This window comes from Mobula hypostoma, chromosome 7 (assembly GCF_963921235.1).
Source record: "Mobula hypostoma chromosome 7, sMobHyp1.1, whole genome shotgun sequence".
NCBI lineage: Eukaryota > Metazoa > Chordata > Chondrichthyes > Myliobatiformes > Myliobatidae > Mobula > Mobula hypostoma.
Genome location: NC_086103.1, coordinates 12,892,497 through 12,913,350, shown reverse-complemented (window position 1 = coordinate 12,913,350; position 20,854 = coordinate 12,892,497). Strand labels below are relative to the sequence as shown.

The 20,854-nt window shown below is 46.1% G+C and overlaps 1 protein-coding gene across 1 annotated transcript in view; it reads left to right on the top strand.

Moving 5' to 3' along the window:
* LOC134348843 (myozenin-2) overlaps nucleotides 1-17,757 on the top strand; it is a 45,305-nt gene extending 27,548 nt beyond the window's left edge. The window contains exons 3-6 of the mRNA XM_063052622.1: nucleotides 178-389; nucleotides 4,787-4,949; nucleotides 8,610-8,793; nucleotides 17,327-17,757. Coding sequence (XP_062908692.1) covers nucleotides 178-389; nucleotides 4,787-4,949; nucleotides 8,610-8,793; nucleotides 17,327-17,513 — 746 coding nt within the window. The 3' untranslated portion in view covers nucleotides 17,514-17,757. The remainder of the gene's footprint in view (nucleotides 1-177; nucleotides 390-4,786; nucleotides 4,950-8,609; nucleotides 8,794-17,326) is intronic.
* The last annotated feature ends 3,097 nt before the right edge of the window (nucleotides 17,758-20,854 follow it).

The window sequence follows — 20,854 nt, the reverse complement described above, 5'->3', positions numbered from 1 at the left end:
GATAGGATGGTGACAATGAACCTGATTCTGATTCTCTCTCCACAGATACTGCCTGACCTGCTGAGAATTTCCAGCTTTGTCCGTTTTTATTTCAGAGTTTCATCAGCTGCGGCATTTTTTTGTTGCTCTAATTTCTGGTCTAAAACTTGTGATCTCTCTCTCTCTGTTTTCAATAAGAGGTCGAGTTTGACCTGGGAAAGAAGGTCAGTGTACCACAGGATGTGATGATGGAGGAACTCTCTCTTCTCACCAACAAAGGATCCAAGATGTTCCAGATGCGGCAGAAGAGAGTGGACAAGTTCACAGTGGAAGGGATAGGAGGACAAGCGGCAGGGAGTGGCCCCCAAGGTGGCGTAATTGCTGGAGAGCATCCCGGCCAAGGCCACGTGGTAAATCAACATTGCTGAGATGAGCATTGATTGGCTTACTGGGGCTTGGGTGGAGGGTCAATGGTCTCACAGTGCTGGGGGAAGTCAAGGTCCCTGGGCAGAGGTAGATTGATGGTCCCACGGTGGAGGGGAGAATCAATGGGTCCCAGACAGAGAAAGATTGAGTGGTCCTTGGACAGAGGGAGAAATCAACGATCCCCTGATGGAGAAGGATTTAATGGTCCCCAGATGGAGGGAGATTCAATGCTGTCTGGACAGAACGAGAATCAATGGACCCAAGTCAGAAAGTGATTCAATGTCCCTGGTCAGAAAGGGAATAAATGGTCACCTGACAGGAGGAATTTAATGATCCCTGTGTGAAGTGGGAATCACTGGACCCCGAACAGAAGGGGATTCAATTGCCTCTGGACATAGAGGGATTCAATAGCCCCCGTGCGGAGGGGGATCAATGGTCACCATGCGGAGGGGGATCAATGGTCATCGGGCAGAGGGGGATCAATGGTCATCAGGCGGAGGGGGACTCAATGGTCTTAGGGTGGAGGGGGATCAATGGTCTCAGGACGGAGGGGGACTCAATGGTCTCAGGGTGGAGGGGGACTCAATGGTCCCTGAGCGGAGAGGGACTCAATGGTGTCAGGGCAGAGTGAATTTGCTAGTCTCTGTGTGGAGCTAGTTTGGGAGATTTAGAACTAATAGTAGGGTTTGGCAAACATTTCTTGAGCCCCTTGCTCCAGTGTAGCTGCTGTGTGACACCCTGCCTCCTCCCTTCTATTCACAGGAATCAGATGAAGAGGGAGGGATATCCCACTGATGTCAAACAATCTGTCACCATGCCTCATCTGGCTACTTTCAGACCTGCCACTAGTTCGGAGGACATCCCACTCTAGAGGCTCACATCGCACATCGAACTTTACAGCACAGTGCAAGCCTTTCAGCCCACAATGATGTGCTGACCCTTAACCGATTCTAAGATCAATCTAACCCTTCCCTCTCACATGGCCCTCCACTTTCCCTTCATCCACCTGCCTAAGAGTCCCTTAAATGACCCTAAGGTATCTGCTTCTACCACCACCCACGGCAGTGTGTTCCATACACCCACCACTCTCTGTGTAAAAGAAAAAAACTACTTCTGACATCCTCCCCCCCTCACTATACTTTCCTCCAATCACCTTAAAATTATGCCCCTTGTATTCGCCATTACCATCTTGGGAAGAAGTCTTTGTCTTCCACTTGATCTCTGCCTCTTATCATCTTGTACACCTCTATCCAGTCAACTCTAATCCTCCTTCACTCCAAAGAGAAAAGCCCTACCTCACTCAACCTGTCCTCATAAGCATCCCAGTAAATCTCCTCTGCACCCTCTCTAAAGCTTCCACATCCTTCCTATATTGAGACGACCAGAACTGAACACAATACTCCAGGAGAAGAATAAACAACAAAAGTGTAATTTATGGCAACACACACGTAATGCTGAGGAACTCAACAGGTCAGGCAGCGCCTGTGGAAATGAACAAACAGTCGACATTTTGGGCTGAGAGCCTTCTTCAGGACTGGAAAGGGAGGGCAAGGCACCAGAATAAAAATATGGGGGGAGGGGAAGGAGGAGAGCTGGAAGGTGAAGCTAGATGTATGGAAAAGGTCAAGAGCTAGAGAAGAAAGAATTGGAGAGAAGAGTGGACAATAGGAGAAAGGGAAGGAGGGGGGGAACCAGGTGAGAGGAGGTCAGAAGCCGGAGTGGAGAATAGAAGAAGAGGGGAGGGAGGAGGGAATTTTTATTTTACCTGAAGGAGAAATCAATGTTCATGCCATCAGGTTGGAGGCTACCCAGACAGTACAAAATGTTGCTCCTCCACCATGAGGGAGGCCTCATCATGGCACAAGAGGAGGCTGTGGACTAGCATGTTGGGACGGGAGTCAGAATTAAAATGTTTGGCCACTGGGAAGCTCTGTTTTTGGTGGATGGAGTGGAGATGCTCAACAAAGCGGTCCCCGACTTATGGCGGGCCTCACCAGTGTAGAGGAGGACACATTGGGAGCACCGGACACAATAGACAATCCAAACAGATTCACAGGTGAGATGTTGCCTCAGCTGGATGGAATGTTGGAATGGAAGTGAGGGGAATTTATGGACAGGTGTAGCACTTTGGCCACTTGCAGAGATGAGTGCCAGGAGGGACGAATGGACAAGGGAATCGCGGAGGGAACAATCCACCTGGATAGCAGAGAGGGTAGGGGAGGTAGAGATATGTTTAGAGGTAGAATCCCTTTGGGGACGGCACGAGCTGCGGAGAATGATGTGGTGGCTCATGGGGTGGTAGGTAAGGACGTGAGGAACACTGTTAAGACAGTAGGGAGATGGGGAGAGCGTGGATGTTCATGAAATGGAGGAAATATGGGTGAGGGGAACATCAGTAGTGGAGCGAGGGAACCCCTGTGCTTTGAAGAAGGAGCTCACATCTCTGATGTCCTGGAACAGAAAGGAACAGATGCGGTGAGGCGAAGGAACTGAGAGAAGGGAATAGAAGGGAGATAGGGTGGGAAGATGTATAGCTGAGGTAACGGTGGGAATCGGTAGGTTTATAAAAGATAATAATTTATGTTCTTCGTGTGAGTGCTGCTTATCTGATGCTGTGTGCCTGTGATGTTCACACAGCAAGAAACGCAACTTGAACTCCAACAATCGCCTTGGTCACCTTCTCCAAAAACATAACTGAGTTTCCACAAGACATAGGATCAGAGTTAGGCCATTCAGCCCATCAAGTCTGCCCTGCCATTCCATTATGGCTGATTTATTATCCCTGTCATCCCCATTCTTCTGCCTTCTCTCCATAACCTTTGACACCATTATGAATGACTAGGCCTCCACTGCCATCTGGTGCAATGACTTCCACAGTTCACCACCTCAAGCTGCAGAAATTCCTCCTCATCTCCATTCTAAATGGACGTCTCTCTATTCTGAGGCTGTGTCCTCTGGTCCTTGATACCCCCGCTATAAGAAACATCTTCTCCGCATCCACTCTTACTAGGCCTTTCAGTATTTGATAGGTCTCAGTGAGATTCCCCTTATTCTTCTAAACTCCAGCAAGTACAGGCCAGATCCATCAATTGCTCCTCATATGTTAACCCTATCATTCTCAAGAACCTCCTCATATACACATACGTACTGTGCCTATAAAAATGTTTTAGAACATTGTTTTACAACATTGAATCACAGTGGATTTAATTTGGCTTTTTTGACATATCAACAGAAAAAGACTTATGTGTCAAAGTGAAAACAGATCTCTACAAAGCGATCTAAATTAATTAAAAATATAAAACACAAAATAATTGATTGCATAAATATTCACCCTCTTTAATATGACACACCAAATCATCACTGATGCAGCTAATTGGTTTTAGAAGTCTCATAATTAGTTAAATAGAGATCACCTGTGTGTTTCAATTGATTGCAGTAAAAATACACCTGTATCTGGGAGGTCCGACTGTTGGTAAGTCAGTGGCTGAGATGGGAGAGACTGTGATACAACAACTGTTACCCAGGATGCTTCACCAGTCACAGCTTTATGGGAGCGTGGCAAAGAGAAAGCCACTGTTGAAAAAAAACTCACATGAAATCTTGACTAGAGTTTACCAGAAGGCATGTGGGAGACTCTGAAGTCAACTGGAGAAATGTTCTATGGCTTGATGAAACCAAAATTGAGATTTTTGGCCATCAGACTAAATGTTATGGAAAGCTTCTGAAAGTAGAGGGTAAAATGAATGCAGCAAAATACGAGGAAAACCTGATGCATCTGCAAGAGAACTGCGACTTGGGAGAAGACTTGTTTTCCGGCAAGACAATGACCTTAAGCATAAAGCCAAAGCTACACAGGAACGGCTTAAAAACAACAAAGTGGCCAAGTCAGAGTCCAGACCGCAATCTAATTGAGAATTTGTGGCTGGACTTGAAAAGGGCTGTTCACTCACCATCCCCATGCAACTTGATAGAGCTTGAACAGTTTTGTAAAGAAGAAAGGGGAAAAATTGTAGTGCCCAGATGTGCAAAGCTGATAGAGACCTATCCACACAGACTAGAGGCTGTAATTGCTGCCAAAGGTGCTTCTACTAAATACTGACTTGAAGGGGGTGCAGATTTTTGCATTGTAGGGGAATTAAAGGTTATGGGGAAAAGACAGGCAGGTGGAGATGAGTCCGTGGCCAGGTCGACTGTGGTCTTATTGAATGACAGAGCAGGCTCGATGGGCCAGGTGGCCGACTCCTGCTCCTATTTCTTATGTACTTATGCAATCAATTATTTTGTGTTTTATGTGGATATATATAATATAGCGACAAGTGCTGGCCCAGAGTCATCAAATTATCTCATACATTATGTCATTCATTGCTTTCCCTCTCCGCAGGGCGCTGGTCAATATGTGGACGGGTTGAAGGAGAACTACAGGACAGAGGTCCACATGTACCCCAGTAAAGGGTCTGGGCCGGCTGTTCCCCCCAAACCCTTCGCCAAACTCTCCGCCGCCAAGAACATCAAGGTTGTGTTGAACCCTAACATCATTGCTCCAGGTAACTTCCGCCACCATGGTCGTAGTGAAGGAGCCATTTCTGTTCACTAGCGGGATGGATGAGGGTCACAAAGTCAGGACCCGCTGGAGCAGATCTTCATCTGGGTGTGGAAAAGATTATGAGAGAAAGGTCACCACTCCAATGGGAAATGGAGTCACCCCAGACAATACTCACTGGAATTCAGAGGACTGAGAGGGGATCCTAGAAACATATATAAAATATAGAGCACTATATCATAGTCCAGGTCCTTCAGCACACAAAGTGCTAACTTTTTGATCAATCTCAACGGTTCCATTTAATATGAGAGAATGTACACAGTTCACAGCCTGAAATTTGTACTCTCCGCAGACATCCTCGAAACAGAAAACCCCAGAGAATGAATGACAGAAAAAAACTTTAGAATCTCAAAGCCCTCCGCCCCCTCCCATGCACAAGCAGCAGCAAACTATCAACCCTCCCCCCCCCCACTTTTTCCAGCAGAAAGCATCAGCCCCCCACCTTGCAAGCAATACTGAAGCCCCCAAAGAGACCATGATCTGTGGTCCATCAGAAACTATAGTCCACAACCCAGCAGGTTATTGGGTGTACTTAAGGCAGAGGCTGACAGATGGTCAGGGCATGAAGGGATATGGGGAGAAGGTAGGAGATTGGGGCTGAGAGGGAAGTGGAGCAGTCAGGAAATCGCAGAGCAGACACATTAGGCCAAATGGCCTAAATCTTCTCCTTTATCTTATGGTCCTAATCAGAAGTCAAAGGATTTTCCCTTGTTCTACCTCAATACACTGTGTAATGATTTGACCTGTGTAAAGCAGGATACAAGACGAGCTTTTCCCTGTAACAATGATAAACCAATTTACCAATTCCAATTGATGTATTATTGTCATATTATTATACCAAGATGCAGTGAAAGAATTTTTTTAATGTGCCATCCAGATACATCATTCCATGCATGAAGGCATGAAGCTAGTATAAAGGAAAACAGAACTCAGAATAAAGTTCCTGAGAGAGTGCAGTGCAGACAGACAGACAATAAGGTGCAAGTGGCAAGATGGAGTAGATTGTGAGTTCTAGAGTTAGCATTTAGCGTGTGGAGGGAGGGAAGGATCGATATAAGCGGCAGAGACTTATAGACATAGTCAGCTCCATCATGGGCACTAGCCTGCATAGTCTCCAGGACATCTTCAAGGATCAATGCCTCAAAAAGGCAGCATCCATCATTAAGGACCCCCATCTCCCAGGACATGCCCTCTTCTCATTACTACCATCAGGGAGGAGGTACAGGAGCCTGAAGACACACACTCAACGTTTCAGGAACAGCTTCTTCCTCTCCACCATCAGATTTCTGAATGGACATTGAGCCCATGAACACTACCTCAATACTTTGTTATTTTTATTTTTGCACTACCTATTTTAACTATTTATATATGTACTGTAATTCACAGTTTTCTGTTATGTACTGCATTGTACAGCTGCCTCAAAGACAACAAATTTCACGACATATGCCAGTGATGACACGACATAGGTCAGACATATGCATGTCAACAAATACACTCAAAAACTTCACCAGATGTACCGTGGAGAGCATTCTGACAGGCTGCATCACTGTCTGGTATGGAGAGGCTACTGCACAGGACCAAAAGGAGCTGCAGAAGATTGTAAATTTAGTCAGCTCCACCTTGGGCACTAGCCTACAAAGTACCCAGGACATCTTCAGGGAGCGGTGTCTCAGAAAGGCAGTGTCCATTATTAAGGTCCTCCAGCACCCAGGGCATGTCCTTTTCTCACTGTTACCATCAGGTAGGAGATACAGAAGCCTGAAGGCACACACTCAGCGACTCAGGAACAGCTTCTTCCCCTCTGCCATCCAATTCCTAAATGGACCTTGAACCCTTGGACACTACCTCACTTTTTTAAATATGCATTTCTGATTTTTAAATATTTCTATTTTTGCACATTTTTGATCTATTCAATATACGTATACTGTAATTGATTTACTTGTTTATTATTTTTTTCTCTCTGCAAGATTATGTATTGCATTGAATTGCTGCTGTTAACAAATTTCATGTCACACGCCGGTGATATAAACCTGATTCTGATTTTAAACCTGATCCTGATTAGAGGCCTGGGGAAGAGTCTGGAGACTACCCGGTAGAAGTTGTCCTTGAGTCTGGTGTCATAAATGAAATAAGGGATGTGGACATCAGTTGTCCTTGGGCCTGCTGGTATTATCAGACATCCCACCTCTCCCGGAAGTTCCAGGAGTCTCCCGCATAATAATAGCAGCTCCCCGACGCCCGCAAATTATATCCAATATCCCGGAAATGAGAGGGGGAGCAGGAGTGGGCATCCTGATAGGTCTACTTAGCACAAAGAGATCAATCAGTTTTCTCTGTGGGCGGGCTTTACAGTCGACCTCTGTCTCTCCATCAGTTCAGTTTTGTGTCCTGCACCGCCATAGCAAAGTGTTTCAAAAAAAGAAAATATAAAACATACGTCACCCCAGACTACACTAAAGTGTACCCCTGCCTAATAGGGGTCAAAAATAATGACAGTGTTGCTCACTGCACTGTTTGCAACAGTGACTTTTCTATTGCCCGTGGTGGGTTAAGACTGTAAAAGACGTGTTGAGGTGAGTTTAACAGGTGCCATTCGTTCATTAGCATAGCTAACGTTATTTAAACTAGCTGGCTGGCTGCTAAGGAGCTACTCTATTGCAGACATCCCACCTCTCCCGGAAGTTCTGGAAGTCTCCTGCAAATTGATGGTGCTACCTCCCTGAAATGAGTTTTTGCAGGGTGGGATGTCTGTATTATACATGTGTAAGGGATGTGGACATTGGCTGTCCTTGGGCCTGCTGGTATATGTTTTACATGTGTAAGGGATGTGGGTGTGGAGCATTGTGAGTGGTTTTGGGCCCCACAATTAAGAATGAATGTGTTGACATTATGAGGGTCTGGAGGAGATTCATGAGAATGATCCTGGGAATGAAGGGGTTAATGTATGAGGGCTGTCTGATGTTTTGGGCCTGTACTCGCTGGAGTTCAGAAGAACAAGAGGGGAATTGCAGTGAAACCTTTTGAATATTGAAAGGCCCAGACGGAGAGAACATGAAGATGATGTTTCTAACAGTGAAGGACTCTAGGACCAGAGGGCACAGCCTCAGAATAGATGGACGTCCCTTTAGCACAGAGATCAGTTGAAATAGGATTTCTCCAGGTGCTCCAGTTTCCTCCCACAGTCCAAAGATGTACCTGTTGGGAGGTTAATTGGTCATTGTAAATTGTCCTGTGATCAGACGAGTGTTAAAAATAGTTGTGTTGCTGGGGAATGCTGCTTGCTAAGCTGTGGGCAGCCAGTTCTGCACTGTATCTCGAAATAAAGTCGATTTCTTTTGCCAGATCTGTGGAATTCATTGCCACGGACGGCTGTGAAGGCCAGGTCATTGGGTACATTTAAAGTGGAGGTTGGTAGGTTCCTGTCTAGTCAGGGCTTCAAAGGTTACGAGGAGAAAAACGGGGTTGAGAGGGTTCCATGATGGAACGGTGGAGCAGAATCGATGGGCCAAATGGCCTAATTCTGCTCCTACGTCTTATGGCCAGCGGCTGGGAAAGAAGTGAGACTGTGGATCAGGTTTGATTATGCTCTCTCCTCTCCGACCAGGTTACTCTGGCCCCCTGAAGGAAATCCCACCGGAGAAGTTCAATGTCACGGCCATTCCCAGATCCTACCAATCACCCTGGGCTGAGGCACTGGGAGAGCAGGCGGACATCCTGGAAACTGTGATTACTCAGCTGCCAGAGGCCCCTCCAAAGGCCGAGGCCCAGGCGTACAGGTGCTTCAACAGGTAAATCTCAGCGAGCTGCTCTTGTCTTTATCTTCACGTACTCCCTCCCAACATCAGTGACCACCTCCCCCATTCCAAACTCATTCCGCTCCGGGATCGAGCGCAAAGTCCCGGTGAAGGCTCTCAGCCTGGGATGCCCATTGCTTATTCCCCTCTATAGGTGCTGTCTGACCCAGAACAGAGACCAGTACAGTACAGGAACAGGCCCTTCAGCCCACAATGCTGTGCTGACCCAATTAAATTAGTCATCAAGTGGCTAACTAAACTAATCTCCTCTGCCTACACAATGTCCATCTCCTTCCACTTCCCTCACATTTGTGTGCCTATCTTCTCTTAAAAGTCTCTAAAGCCTCCACCACCACCCCAGACAGCACATTCCCGTCACCCACCACTTTCTGTGTGAAAAAACTTGCCCCCGCACCTTAAATGCATGCCCTCTGGTATTGACATTTCTTCACTTGGAAAAAAATATTGTCTGGCTACTCTATCTATGCCTCTCATTATCTTATACACCTCTATCAGATCTCCCTTCGACCTTAGCCACTCCTGAGAAAACAACCCAATACTGTCCAACATCTTGTTATGGCCCATGCCCTCGAAACCAGGCAACATCCTGGTAAACATCTCCTACACCCCCTCCAAAACTTGACATTCTTCCTGTAATGGGGTGACCAGAACTATACACAATCCAGGTTGCATCCTGGTGAACCTCATCTGCACCCTCTCCAAAGCCTCAACATCCTTCCTATAATGAGGTGACCAGAAGTGTATGAGCTCCTCCGGTGTCGTGTGTCGCACCAATTTGTTTCTGTGGTGTAGCAGGTAAAGCCGCTACCTTCCAGCTCCAGAGACCGAGGTTCAATCCTGACGCCCGGAGCGATCTGTGCGGAGTTTGTATGCTCTCCCTGTGAACATTTAGTAATGAGAATCCGGTTTATTATCACTGACCTCTGTGATGTGAAGTTTATTGTTTTGTGGCAGCAGTACAGTGCAAAGACACTTGCTGGAAATCCAGCAAGAGCACAAGCTTTAGACCGGAAACGAGAGCACGAAATAAAATTCTGCAGATGATGAAAGTCTAAAATAAAAACGGACAATGCTGGAAATACTCAGCGTGTCGGCAGCATCTGTAGATAAAGAATCGGAATCAGGTTTATTGTCCCCATCCTACAGGATGTGAAATTCATGTTTTTTACATCAGCACTACAGTGCTAAGATGTAAAATTACTATAAATAACAAACTAAATAGTGCAATAAGAGGAGTAGTGAGGTAGTGTTCATGGGTTCATGGAACGTTTAGAAATTTGGCAGAGGGAAAGAAGTTGTTCCTGAAACATTGAACATGTGTCTCTGGTTACCTCCTCCCTGATGGTAGCAATGAGAAGAGGGTATGTCCTGGGTGGTGAGGGTCCTTAATGATGGATGGCACCTTCTTTAAGATTGACCTTTCAAAGTCAATCACGTCACACTTTTCCAGATTGAACTCCGTTTGCCACACCTCAGCGCTGCCCTGCATCCTGTCGATGTCCTGTTGTAACCTCCTGTCCACAACATCACCATCTGCAAACTTACTAACCCACCCTTCCACTTCCAAGTCATTGATAAAAGTCACAAAGAGCACGGGTCCCAGAACAGATGCCAGTGTAAAATCACTGGTCACCAACCTCCAGGCAGAATACCCTCCATCTATTCCCACCCTCTGCCCTCTGTGGGAAGCCAATTCTGTTTCCACACAGCCAGCTTTCCCTGGATCCTATGCCTCCTGACTTCCTGAATGAGCCTACCATGAGGAACCTTGTCAAACAGCTGACTGAAGTCCAAATACACCACATCCACTGCTCTACCTTCATCAATATGTTTTGTCAGATGTTGAGATGCTCCCACTGGTGGGAGAATAACAAACAAGGGGACACAGCTACCAAATATGAGGCCTGTCACTTAAAACTGAGGGTGTAGAAATTCCTTCTGTCAGAGGTGATGAATCTCTGGTATTCTCTGCCCAGAAGGGTGGTGGAGGCCTAATCACTAGACATAGAAAAATACCTGAACTGTCAGAAGATTTTCCATTGTACGTCGGTCCATGGGGTTGCCTCACTAGTCGAGATTGAGTTTAAGAGCCGTGAGGTAATGTTGCAGCTTTATAAAACTCTTGTTACACCACACTTGGAATATTGTGTTCCGTTCTAGTTGCCTCATTATAGGAAGGATGTGGAAGCTTTCGAGAGGGTGCAGAGGAGATTTACCAAGATGCTGCCTGGATTAGAGAGTGTGTCTTATGAGGATAGGTTGAGCGAGATAGGGTTTCTCTTTGGAGCGAAGGAGGATGAGAGGTGATTTGACAGAGGTGTACAAGATGATGAGAGGCAAAGATCGAGTCGACAGCCAGGGTGCAAATGGCCAACATGAGGGGCACACAGTAATTTTAAGGGAAATGGAAGAAAGTATAGGGGGTATCTCAAAGGTGGTTTTTTTATACACAGAGTGGTGGCTGTTGGGAACAAGCTGCCAGGGTTGTGTCAGAGGCAGATCCTGCATTAACCCCGAACTCTGCTGTCAAAGTGAATCACATCACACTTACTGTATAGGAGGGATGTCAGAGGTAATTTTTTTTTACATAGCGTGGTGGGTGTGTGGAACACGCTGCCAGGGGTGATGGTAGAAGCAGATACGTTAGGGACATTTAAGGGTCTCTTGTATGGGCACATGGATGATAGAAAAATGGAGGTCTGCGTAGGAGGGAAGGGGGAGTAAGTTTGGCACATCATTGTGGGCCGAAGGGCCTGTACTGTGCAATACTGTTCTATGTTCCACGTTCTAGAAGTTTGGATAGGAGGGGTATAGCGGGCTTTAGTCCAGGACAGGGCTGAAAGCCGTGAGGTAATATTGCAGCTCTATAAAACTCTGATTAGACCATACTTGGAATATTGTGTTCGGTTCCAGTCGCCTCATTATAGGAAAGATATGGAAGCTTTCGAGGGGTGCAGAGGAGATACCTGCTATCTTTGTATGAGAAGTGGCAGATGGTGTTCAATCACATCCACTTCCTCATCCAGGACCTTCCCCAGAACAGCTCCCTGTGTAAAATCTCTGGTTGCCAACCAGAGATAGCACACTCTCCATTTACAACCACCCACTGCCTCCTGTGGGCATGCCAATTCTGAATTGAAGGCATGATGGGTCCTGGACAACCAGGGAGTCCCTGCCATAACACTACCAGATCACCTATCACGTGGTCGGTTCAAGTAACTTGTGTGCCCAAGTTTCTGGTCACATTAGAACATTTTATCCCGAGGTAATTCATTAACCACACGCTCTGTCTGTACACGTTGGAGATCTAACCGGTGTATTCTGGTCCGAGTGATTTCACTGCTTTGGACCGTAGTGAACATATGATCTAAACTGGTCTCAGAGTGCAGAAATAGAGTGTTGCTAGCCCAATAATAATCCTTTATGGGCAGTCTCGCTGTCCTCAAGAGGAGGTAACACAAAGACTGAGCTGACCATGGAAGACCCTAAGCCGACATGCTAGTCCACGGCCTTCTCTTTAGCCACAATTAGGCCACTGTCTGGGTAGAGATCCAACCTGATGGCATGAACATTGATTTCTCCTTCTGGTAATTTCCCCTCGCCCTTCCCTCTTCAATTCCCCACTCTGACCTCTTGCCCCTTCTCCTTGCTTGCCTCCCCCCTTTGCCAGTATTCCTCCTACTTCCGTTTCTCCCATGGACCACTCTCCATTCCTATCAGTTTCCTTCTTCTCCAACTGACCTGACTTCACCTTTCACCTTCCCCCCGCCTTTTTCATTCTGGTGTCTTTCCCCGCCTCTTCCAAGGGTGTCAGCCCGAAATGCTGACTGTTTATTCATTTCCATTGAAGCTGCCTGACCTGCTGAGTTCCTCCAGCATTTTGTGTGTGTTGCTCTGGGTTTCTGTTAATGACTCCAAGAATTGTATCCCAATCAACTTTTCAAAAGGCTCGAGAAGGAATTTTTTAAGAAGTGGAAAGACTCAGCAGGTCAATCAGCATCTGTGATGAGAGAATTGACATTCCAACTCCTAAGCCCTTTATTGTTTGGACCTGAAATGCTGCCTGTTTCTCCCTCCACAGATACTGCCTGACATGCTGAGTGTTTCCAGTGCACTCTGGTTTTTATCTCAGATGCCCAAAATAAACCAGTGCAGTACAGGACCAGGCCCATCGGCACACAATATTGTGTTGAACCAATTAAATTATTGATCACACTAACTGCTGCAGGAACTCAGCAGGTCAGGCAGCACCTATGGAGATTAATTTATTGTGTTTAAAATTAATAATCAAATGGCCAACTAAACTAATCCCCTCTGCCTACACAATTTTTTTATTAAGTGCAATCGTGAACAATAGCCAGAACAGAAATGCTGATCAAGTCAACTAGTTCCCGAAGAGACTCTGATAGGCCAGTCAGATGGTTCACTGCTGCTCAGCGGGAGAACACAAAAAAATCATATGTACTCATAGCAAGTACATAGAACAGGCACAAGGGTCGCTAGCTCCCGTAGCCGAGAAACACACCTGAGCGGTGGGCGGAGGTACGTACTGTGCACGACCTGATCTGAAAGCATCATGTTGACTCATAACAGATCGTGAACATGGTGGAACAGCTTAGTCAAGGATAGGGTGATCAGCACAGATGGACAAATTATACCTCCACTACCCCATGACAATGTCCATATCCTTCCATTTTCCTCACATTCATCTGCCTATCTGAACATCTCTTGTGTTTCTGGAACACAAACAACAAAAGAAAACAATAAAACTCACAAAAAAACACACACACACCACAAACATCCAATGTGCGAAAAAGAAGGAACAAATCGTACAGACAATAACAAGCCAATAATAATCTGTAGAACGTGAACCGCAGAGTCGCAACTTACCCCTCACATCTCCTTTGAAATTACCCCCCCTCACCTTAAATGGATGCCCTCTGTTATTAGACATTTCAACCTAAAGAAAAAGATACCGTCTACTCAATCACTGCCTCCCATAATTTTAAAAACCTCTATTAGATCTCCCCTCACCCTCGGCTGCTCCAGAGAAGACAACCCAAGTTTGTTCACCTTCTCGTTATAGCACATCGGCAGGGTTTTATTTTTTAATTTTCATGCAAAAAGGGATTTGGGATTTTTCTACTTCCTGTTCCGACATGTCAGTTCAAGGCCTACAACTGCCGCGATGAGGCCACACTCAGGTTGGAGGAGCAACATCTTGTATTCCGTCTGGGTAGTCTCCAACCTGATGGCATGAAAATCGATTTCTCAAACCTCTGGTACTTGCCCACCCCCTTCACCATTCCGCATTCCTGTTTCCCTCTCTCACCTTATCTCCTTACCTGCCCATCACCTCCCTCTGGTGCTTCTCCCCCACCTTCCCTTTCTTCCAAGATCTTCAGATACCCCAATCTCCAGCCCTGTATCTCTTTCACTGGGAAACAACTTCCCAGCTCTTTACCCCTTCCCTCTCCTGATGTCACCTATCACCTACCAGCTTGTACTTCTTCCTGCCCTCCACCCAGCTTCTTACTCTGACTTCTCATCTTTTGTTTTTCCTCCATCCTGATGAAGGGGCTCAGCCCAAGAGGTCGACTGTTTACACTTTTCCACAGACGCAGCCTGGCCGTCTGAGTTCCTCCAGCGTTTTGTGTGTGTTTCTTGGGTCGTTTTACTCGTCTACCTTTACTGGCCACACCTGTTTCCCCTCGAAGGTGGGGGGGGGGTGAGCCGCCACCTTGTACTGCTGTGGTCCTTCTGGGGAAGGTGCTCCCTTGGTGCTGGTGGCGAGGTTCCGGGATTTAGACCCTGCAGCGATGAAGTAACAGCAATGTAGCTCCAAGAATGGTGGCTGACCGGGAGGGAAAGCTGGAGGTGAAGGTGCCAGCCTGTAAAGAGCGGGGCCACTTGACCGTTGGGTCCAAGCTAGGAAAGAGAGTTTACAACTCGAAGTGGGCATCCAGTCTCCTAACAACAAGGCATCGGAGCAGAGTTAATCAAAATGCTGGAGGATCTCAGCAGGTCAGGGAGCATCCACTGAAATGAACAATCAGCCCAGACTCTTCATCAGGACGACAAAGGAAGAGGGAAGAAACCAGAATAGGGAGGGGGAAGGGAAGGAGAACAAGTTAGGAAGTGATAGGTGAAGCCAGGTGGGTGGACGAGCGGTTGTGAAAAAGCTGCCAGGTGATAGGTGGGAAAGGTAATGGGCTGATGAAGAAAGAATGTGAATATGGGAGGAGGGTGGACCATGGGAGAAAGGGAAGGAGGAGGGGAACCAGAGAGAGGTGAAGGGCAGGTGAGGAGAAGAGGGAAGGGGTTGCCAGAGAAGGGAGACCAAAATTAGCCCATTGAGCCCACCAAGTCTGCTCTTCCATTCGATCATGGCAAATTCATTTTCCCTCTTAAACCCACTCTCCTGCCTTTTCCCCATAATCTTCGATACCCTGACTAATCAAGAACCTGCCAATCTCCTCTTTAAATATACCCATGTAGTGCAGACCTTTAAACCAACACCACAATCAATGTCCCTCCGTTTTTCTATCATCCATATGCCTATTGAAGAGTCTCTTCGATGTCCTCAATGTTATGTCGAAGCTGTATAAGATGTTGGAGTATTGTGTGCGGTTCTGGTCACCAAACCTACAGGAAAGATGTCAATAAGGTTGAAAGAGTGCAGAGAAAATTTACTAGGATGTTGCCAGGACTTGAGGACCTGAGTAGTATGGGAAGGCTGAATAGGTTAGGAGTTTATTCCTTGGGGTATAGGAGAAAGAGGAGGGATTTGATAGAGGGGCATAGATAGGGTGGTTGCAAGCAGGCTTTTTTCCACTGAGGTTGGGTGAGGCTAGAACTAGAGGTCATGGGTTAAGGGTGAAAGGGGAAACTTCTTCACTCGGAGGATAGTGTGAGTGTGAACGAGCTGCCAGAGGTGTAAGGGGGTCGGATTTCAACACTTAAGAGAAACCTGGATAAGTACACGGATGGGGGAAGTATGGAGGGTTCTGGTCCAGATGCAGGATGATGGGAGTAGGCAGTTTGCATGGTCTAGATGGGCCAAAAGGACTGTTTGTATGCTGTACTGGTCTGAGACTCTGTGTGTCAGCAACTGTCAACACCACCCGTCGTGTGTTCCACACACCCACCACTGTCTGTGTAATAAAACCTACCTCTGACATCCCCCTATACTTTCCTCCAACTACCTTAACCAGGGACCCCCAAACTGGAGTCCACGGACCCCTGCTTAATGACATTGGTCCAATGCATAAAAAACCATTGGTCGCCCTGTCTTAAAAGGACGTCCTCCAGTATTAGTTATTATTTGTGTTGCCTTCAAACTTAGCCAATCCATATTCACATCCACACCATTTATATATAACACAAGGGGCACTTGAAGGTGGAAAACGTGGCTGATGCCCTCCAGAGCGTCAGAAGGTGAGGGCAAACTGCGAGCAAAATATAAAATCACAAGAGGCATAAATGTGATGCTGTGGAAGCGTTAACAGTTAGCATGACACTCTTAAAGCTCAGGGCGTCTGAGTTCAACGTTCAATTCTGGTGCTGTCTGTAAGGAGTTTGTATGTTCTCCCTGTGACTGCGTGGGTTTCCTCCGGGAGCTCCAGTTTCCACCCACAGTCTAAAGGTATACTGATTAGTAAGTTAATTGGTCATTGTAAATTGTAAATTGTCCTGATACACAGTTTTCAAACGTGCAAGTGTAATAGCTATCACAGGCCGGGCGTCAAAGAGTTCGAATACTGGTGTCCTCGGTAAGAAAGTTTATACGTTCCGTTCTGTGTGTGCATGGATTTCCTCTGGGTGCTCTGGTTTCCTCCCACAGTCTAAAGACCTACCAGTTGGTAGGTTAATTGGTCAGTGTAAATTGTCCCGTGACTAAGCTAGGGTTAAGTGGGTGGGTTGTTCTCAACAGAAGGGCCTGTTCCACGCTGTACCTCTAAATAAATAAACAGGGTAGGTCGAGTCTTTTCTGCAGGGTGGAAATAGGTGGGGGGGGGGTAAGAGTCTAAAGGAGTAACACTCACAAAGTGCTGGATGATTTTAGCAGGTCAGGCAACATCTAGAAAGGAATAAACGGTCGGTCATCATTTTGGGCCGTAACCCTCCTTCAGAACTGTTCACTTAGGGAGAACTGTTGAAGGGTCTCGGACCGAAACATCGACTGTTTATTTATTTCAGTCTGACCCGCTGAGTTCATCCAGCATTTTGTGTGTGTTGCTCTGGATCTCCAGTATCTGCAGAACCTCGTGTTTATGATTTAGGAGGTATATTTTTTTTTAGTGGTGGGTGCCGGAGTGGTGGTAGGATAACAATGTTTAAGAGACAGCCACTTGAATGAGCAGAAAATCGACCATGTGCAGGCAGATGGGATCGGTTTAAACTGGCATCGTGGGTTAGTACAAGCATTGTGGACCGAAGAGTCTGTTCCTGAAATGGCAACCAATGACTAAACAGTCCCAATTTGTGTTCCTTCCCCTTTCCCCAGAGCCGCCACGCCGTTTGGTGGTCCAGGCGCCTACAGGAGGCTGTTGGAGGTGAACGGCCCGGAGACCATGGCGACGCCAGTGGAGCCCGATGTCGTTGAGACTCCACAGTTCACCAACAGGCCCTGTTTCAACCGCCTGCCCCGAGGATGGACAGGGCCGCCTCTCCCAGAGTCCGCGGAACTCTGAGACCGCCCCCAATCGGCTATCTAACAATCGGAAGCCGCAAGAACATCCGACAGGTGAAGGGAAGGTTTTACAGAGGGCGGTGTGTGCCCCAAATACATCTGATAACCCCTGCTTCCCCATGACTGACATACAGTACTGAATGCAATTGTACTGAACACAACTGGTTTCTGCAGTGCAAACCAGCCAAGATGTTAACCACAGCACAAACACCAACACTGTTAACCTAATATATACTAAATAAATGTGTAGTGTATGAAACTAATGATACTTCACTGTGTTCTCTTTCAGTTTATTGTCCAATACAACAGTTTGAGGGATGGAAATCTGGCCTTACAGAATCCGTATATAAACGCCAACATTCAAAAGTACATTCATTGCCAATGTATGTATACTACTCACAACCTTGACATTCGTCTCCTGGCAGGCCGCCACAAAACAAAGAACCACAATAGAATTCACAAAAAAACACACACCACAAACATCCAATTTGCAAAAAAGAAGGAACAAATCGTGCAGACAATAACAAGCCAATAATAATCTGCAAAACGCGAAGCTGCAGAGCAGCTCAGCGCCGTGACGTTCAGCCACTGAGTTAAAAAATTTGTTCTTGCAGAATTTTAGTCAGAGAGAAAGAACCGCAAAAATGAGAAGGAAGCAAATATTTCTGGCAAGGGCTTTCATTACGGGAATTCGATTGTTTTCTCAGAATGAATTAGATTATCACTAATTTAAAAAACGCAAACAACAGGAATTCTGCAGATGCTGGGAATTCAAGCAACACACATCAAAGTTGCTGGCGAACGCAGCAGGCCAGGCAGCATCTATAGGAAGAGGTACAGTCAACGTTTCAGGCCGAGACCCTTCGTCAGGACTAACTGAAGGAAGAGTTAGTAAGAGATTTCTAAGAGTTTAATAAGAGTTAGTTAAAATCTCTTACTAACTCTTCCTTCAGTTAGTCCTGACGAAAGGTCTCGGCCTGAAACGTCGACTGTACCTCTTCCTAGAGATGCTGCCTGGCCTGCTGCGTTCACCAGCAACTTTGATGTGTGTTGCCTATCACTGATTTACATAGCATGAGATCTGTTTTGCGGCCGCTGTACAGCGCAAAGACATAACGTTATTGTAAACTGCAAAATAATGCTTTAAAAAGGAGCAAAGGGGAAGTGTTTTTGGGTTCATGGGCTGCCCAGGACCCAAACCACCAGGCTACCCTACAGCCATCCGGGTCTTCAACCGGCGTGGGCAACCTCACTCACCGATTCCACAAACAGAAGATGTTCTGCAGATGCTGAAACCCTAGAGCAGTGCTTCCAAAACTTTTTTGGATGACTGCCCTTGGCTCCCAGACCACGTCCCCGGCCCCCCTCTCCCTTTCCAGCCATTACATAAAAACAACAACGAAGTTTGATTTGCGATGCACAGTGAAAGCAAACAAGAACCGCAACTTCAAAGACAAATAATTAAAAACAACATTTACAACTACAAAATAAAATGGTTTCTTTAATTACAGTAAACACAAATTTCACCAATAATTTCAGAGTGTACATTGGTGGTCCAACTATCCTCTCCTTCATTGCTTTTTCACTCCGACACAGCTCACCCCGGTAGACACAGTGAACTTGAAGATCACCAGCTGGAATTCTTTCCTTCTCTTCCAACTCAGAGAGGCTCAGAAATTGGGAAAGGTTGCGACGGCCAATGTCACATTTAAGTAGGGTTAACTTGGACGCTACCATGGGTGCCGTGGTAGCGCAGTGATTAGCGCAATGCTATTCCAGTTCAGAGTTCAATCCTGGCGACCTCCGTAAGGAGTTTCTGTACGTCCTCCCCACGGAATGCAAGAGTTTTCCCCAGATGCTCTGGTTTCCTCCCACAGCCCAAAGACCAACTGGGTGGGTTAATGGGTCATTGTAAACTGACCCGTGATTGGGTTAGGGTGAAGTCGGGGTTGTCAGGGATTGCTGGGCAGTGTGGCTCGAAAGGCTGGAAGGCCTACTCTGCATTGTATTGCTAAATAAATAATAAATACAAAAATGTGGAGACAACTGACTTGACTTTGATAAGGTTCACATCATTTTCTTGCAATTGAAGAGTGATTTTATGAAACTTCGCAAATAATTCTGACAAATAAGCAATGCTATGCCTAATATTCTTGTGTCGATTACTGAATGAAGCATTCAACTCTTGAAAGAATGTTATCACTGTTTCAAAACGTGCATTAAAAGTGTCTCAGGCAGTTTCCTTTTGAGAGCTGTGTGCTACAGGAAGCCTTCAAACTGTTCATCATTCCAAATACAAAGCTCTCAGGATTGTCAAGAAATGAAGCATGGGACTTGATTTTCTTTACCACTGTGATAACAGTATTTAATGATTTGTGCATCCGATCACTTGGGGGTGGTTTTGTAACAAGATGTCTGCGAATTACAAATATGTTATGTGTAGCTATTTTTAAGAAAGTGGTGTCCTGTCATTGACGGTGCCTCATCTGTTACACAAGACCCTGCAGCGGATAGTGAGGTCAGCTGAGATCATCACTGGGGTCTCCCTTCCCACCATTACAGACATTTACACCACACGCTGCATCCGCAAAGCAAACAGCATTATGAAGGATCCCACGCACCCCTCGTACAAACTCTTCTCCCTCCTGCCATCTGGCAAAAGGCACCGAAACATTCAGGCTCTCACGACCAGACTATGTAATAGTTTCTTCCTCCAAGACGTCAGACTCCTCAATACCCAGAGCCTGGACTGACACCAACCTACTACCCGCTACTGTGCCTATTGTCTTGTTTATTATTTGTTGTAATGCCTGCACTGTTTTGTGCACTTTATGCAGTCCTGGGTAAGTCTGTAGTCTAGTGTAGTTTTTGTGTTGTTTTACGTAGTTCAGTGTAGTTTTGGTATTGTTTCATGTAGCACCATGGTCCTGAAAAATGTCTCGTTTTTACTGTGTACTGTACCAGCAGTTATGGTCGAAATGACAATAAAAAGCGATGTGACGTGACTTGATGTGACAAGTGGAGAATGTTGGTGAGTGACATGTCTTTCTCTTTGTAAAATTGCTCTGCAACCCAAGATATTGACTCCCCCTTCGCATCAGTTTCTAGTCCCCTGACAAATAACAACTCTTGAACCATACTTCTATCTGTTATGAAGCAAACATAACCAAGAAGAAAAGATTAATTACCTGGCATCCTACAACACAGGAAATTCCGTTGTCCTAAGTATGTTGCACAATGTGTCTTCCACATTCTCAGACATTTTATCGATTCATCTTTGAACAGAGTTGTCATTGAGTAGAATTGCTTTAATTATTTGATCTGGTGACTTACGCAAAACTG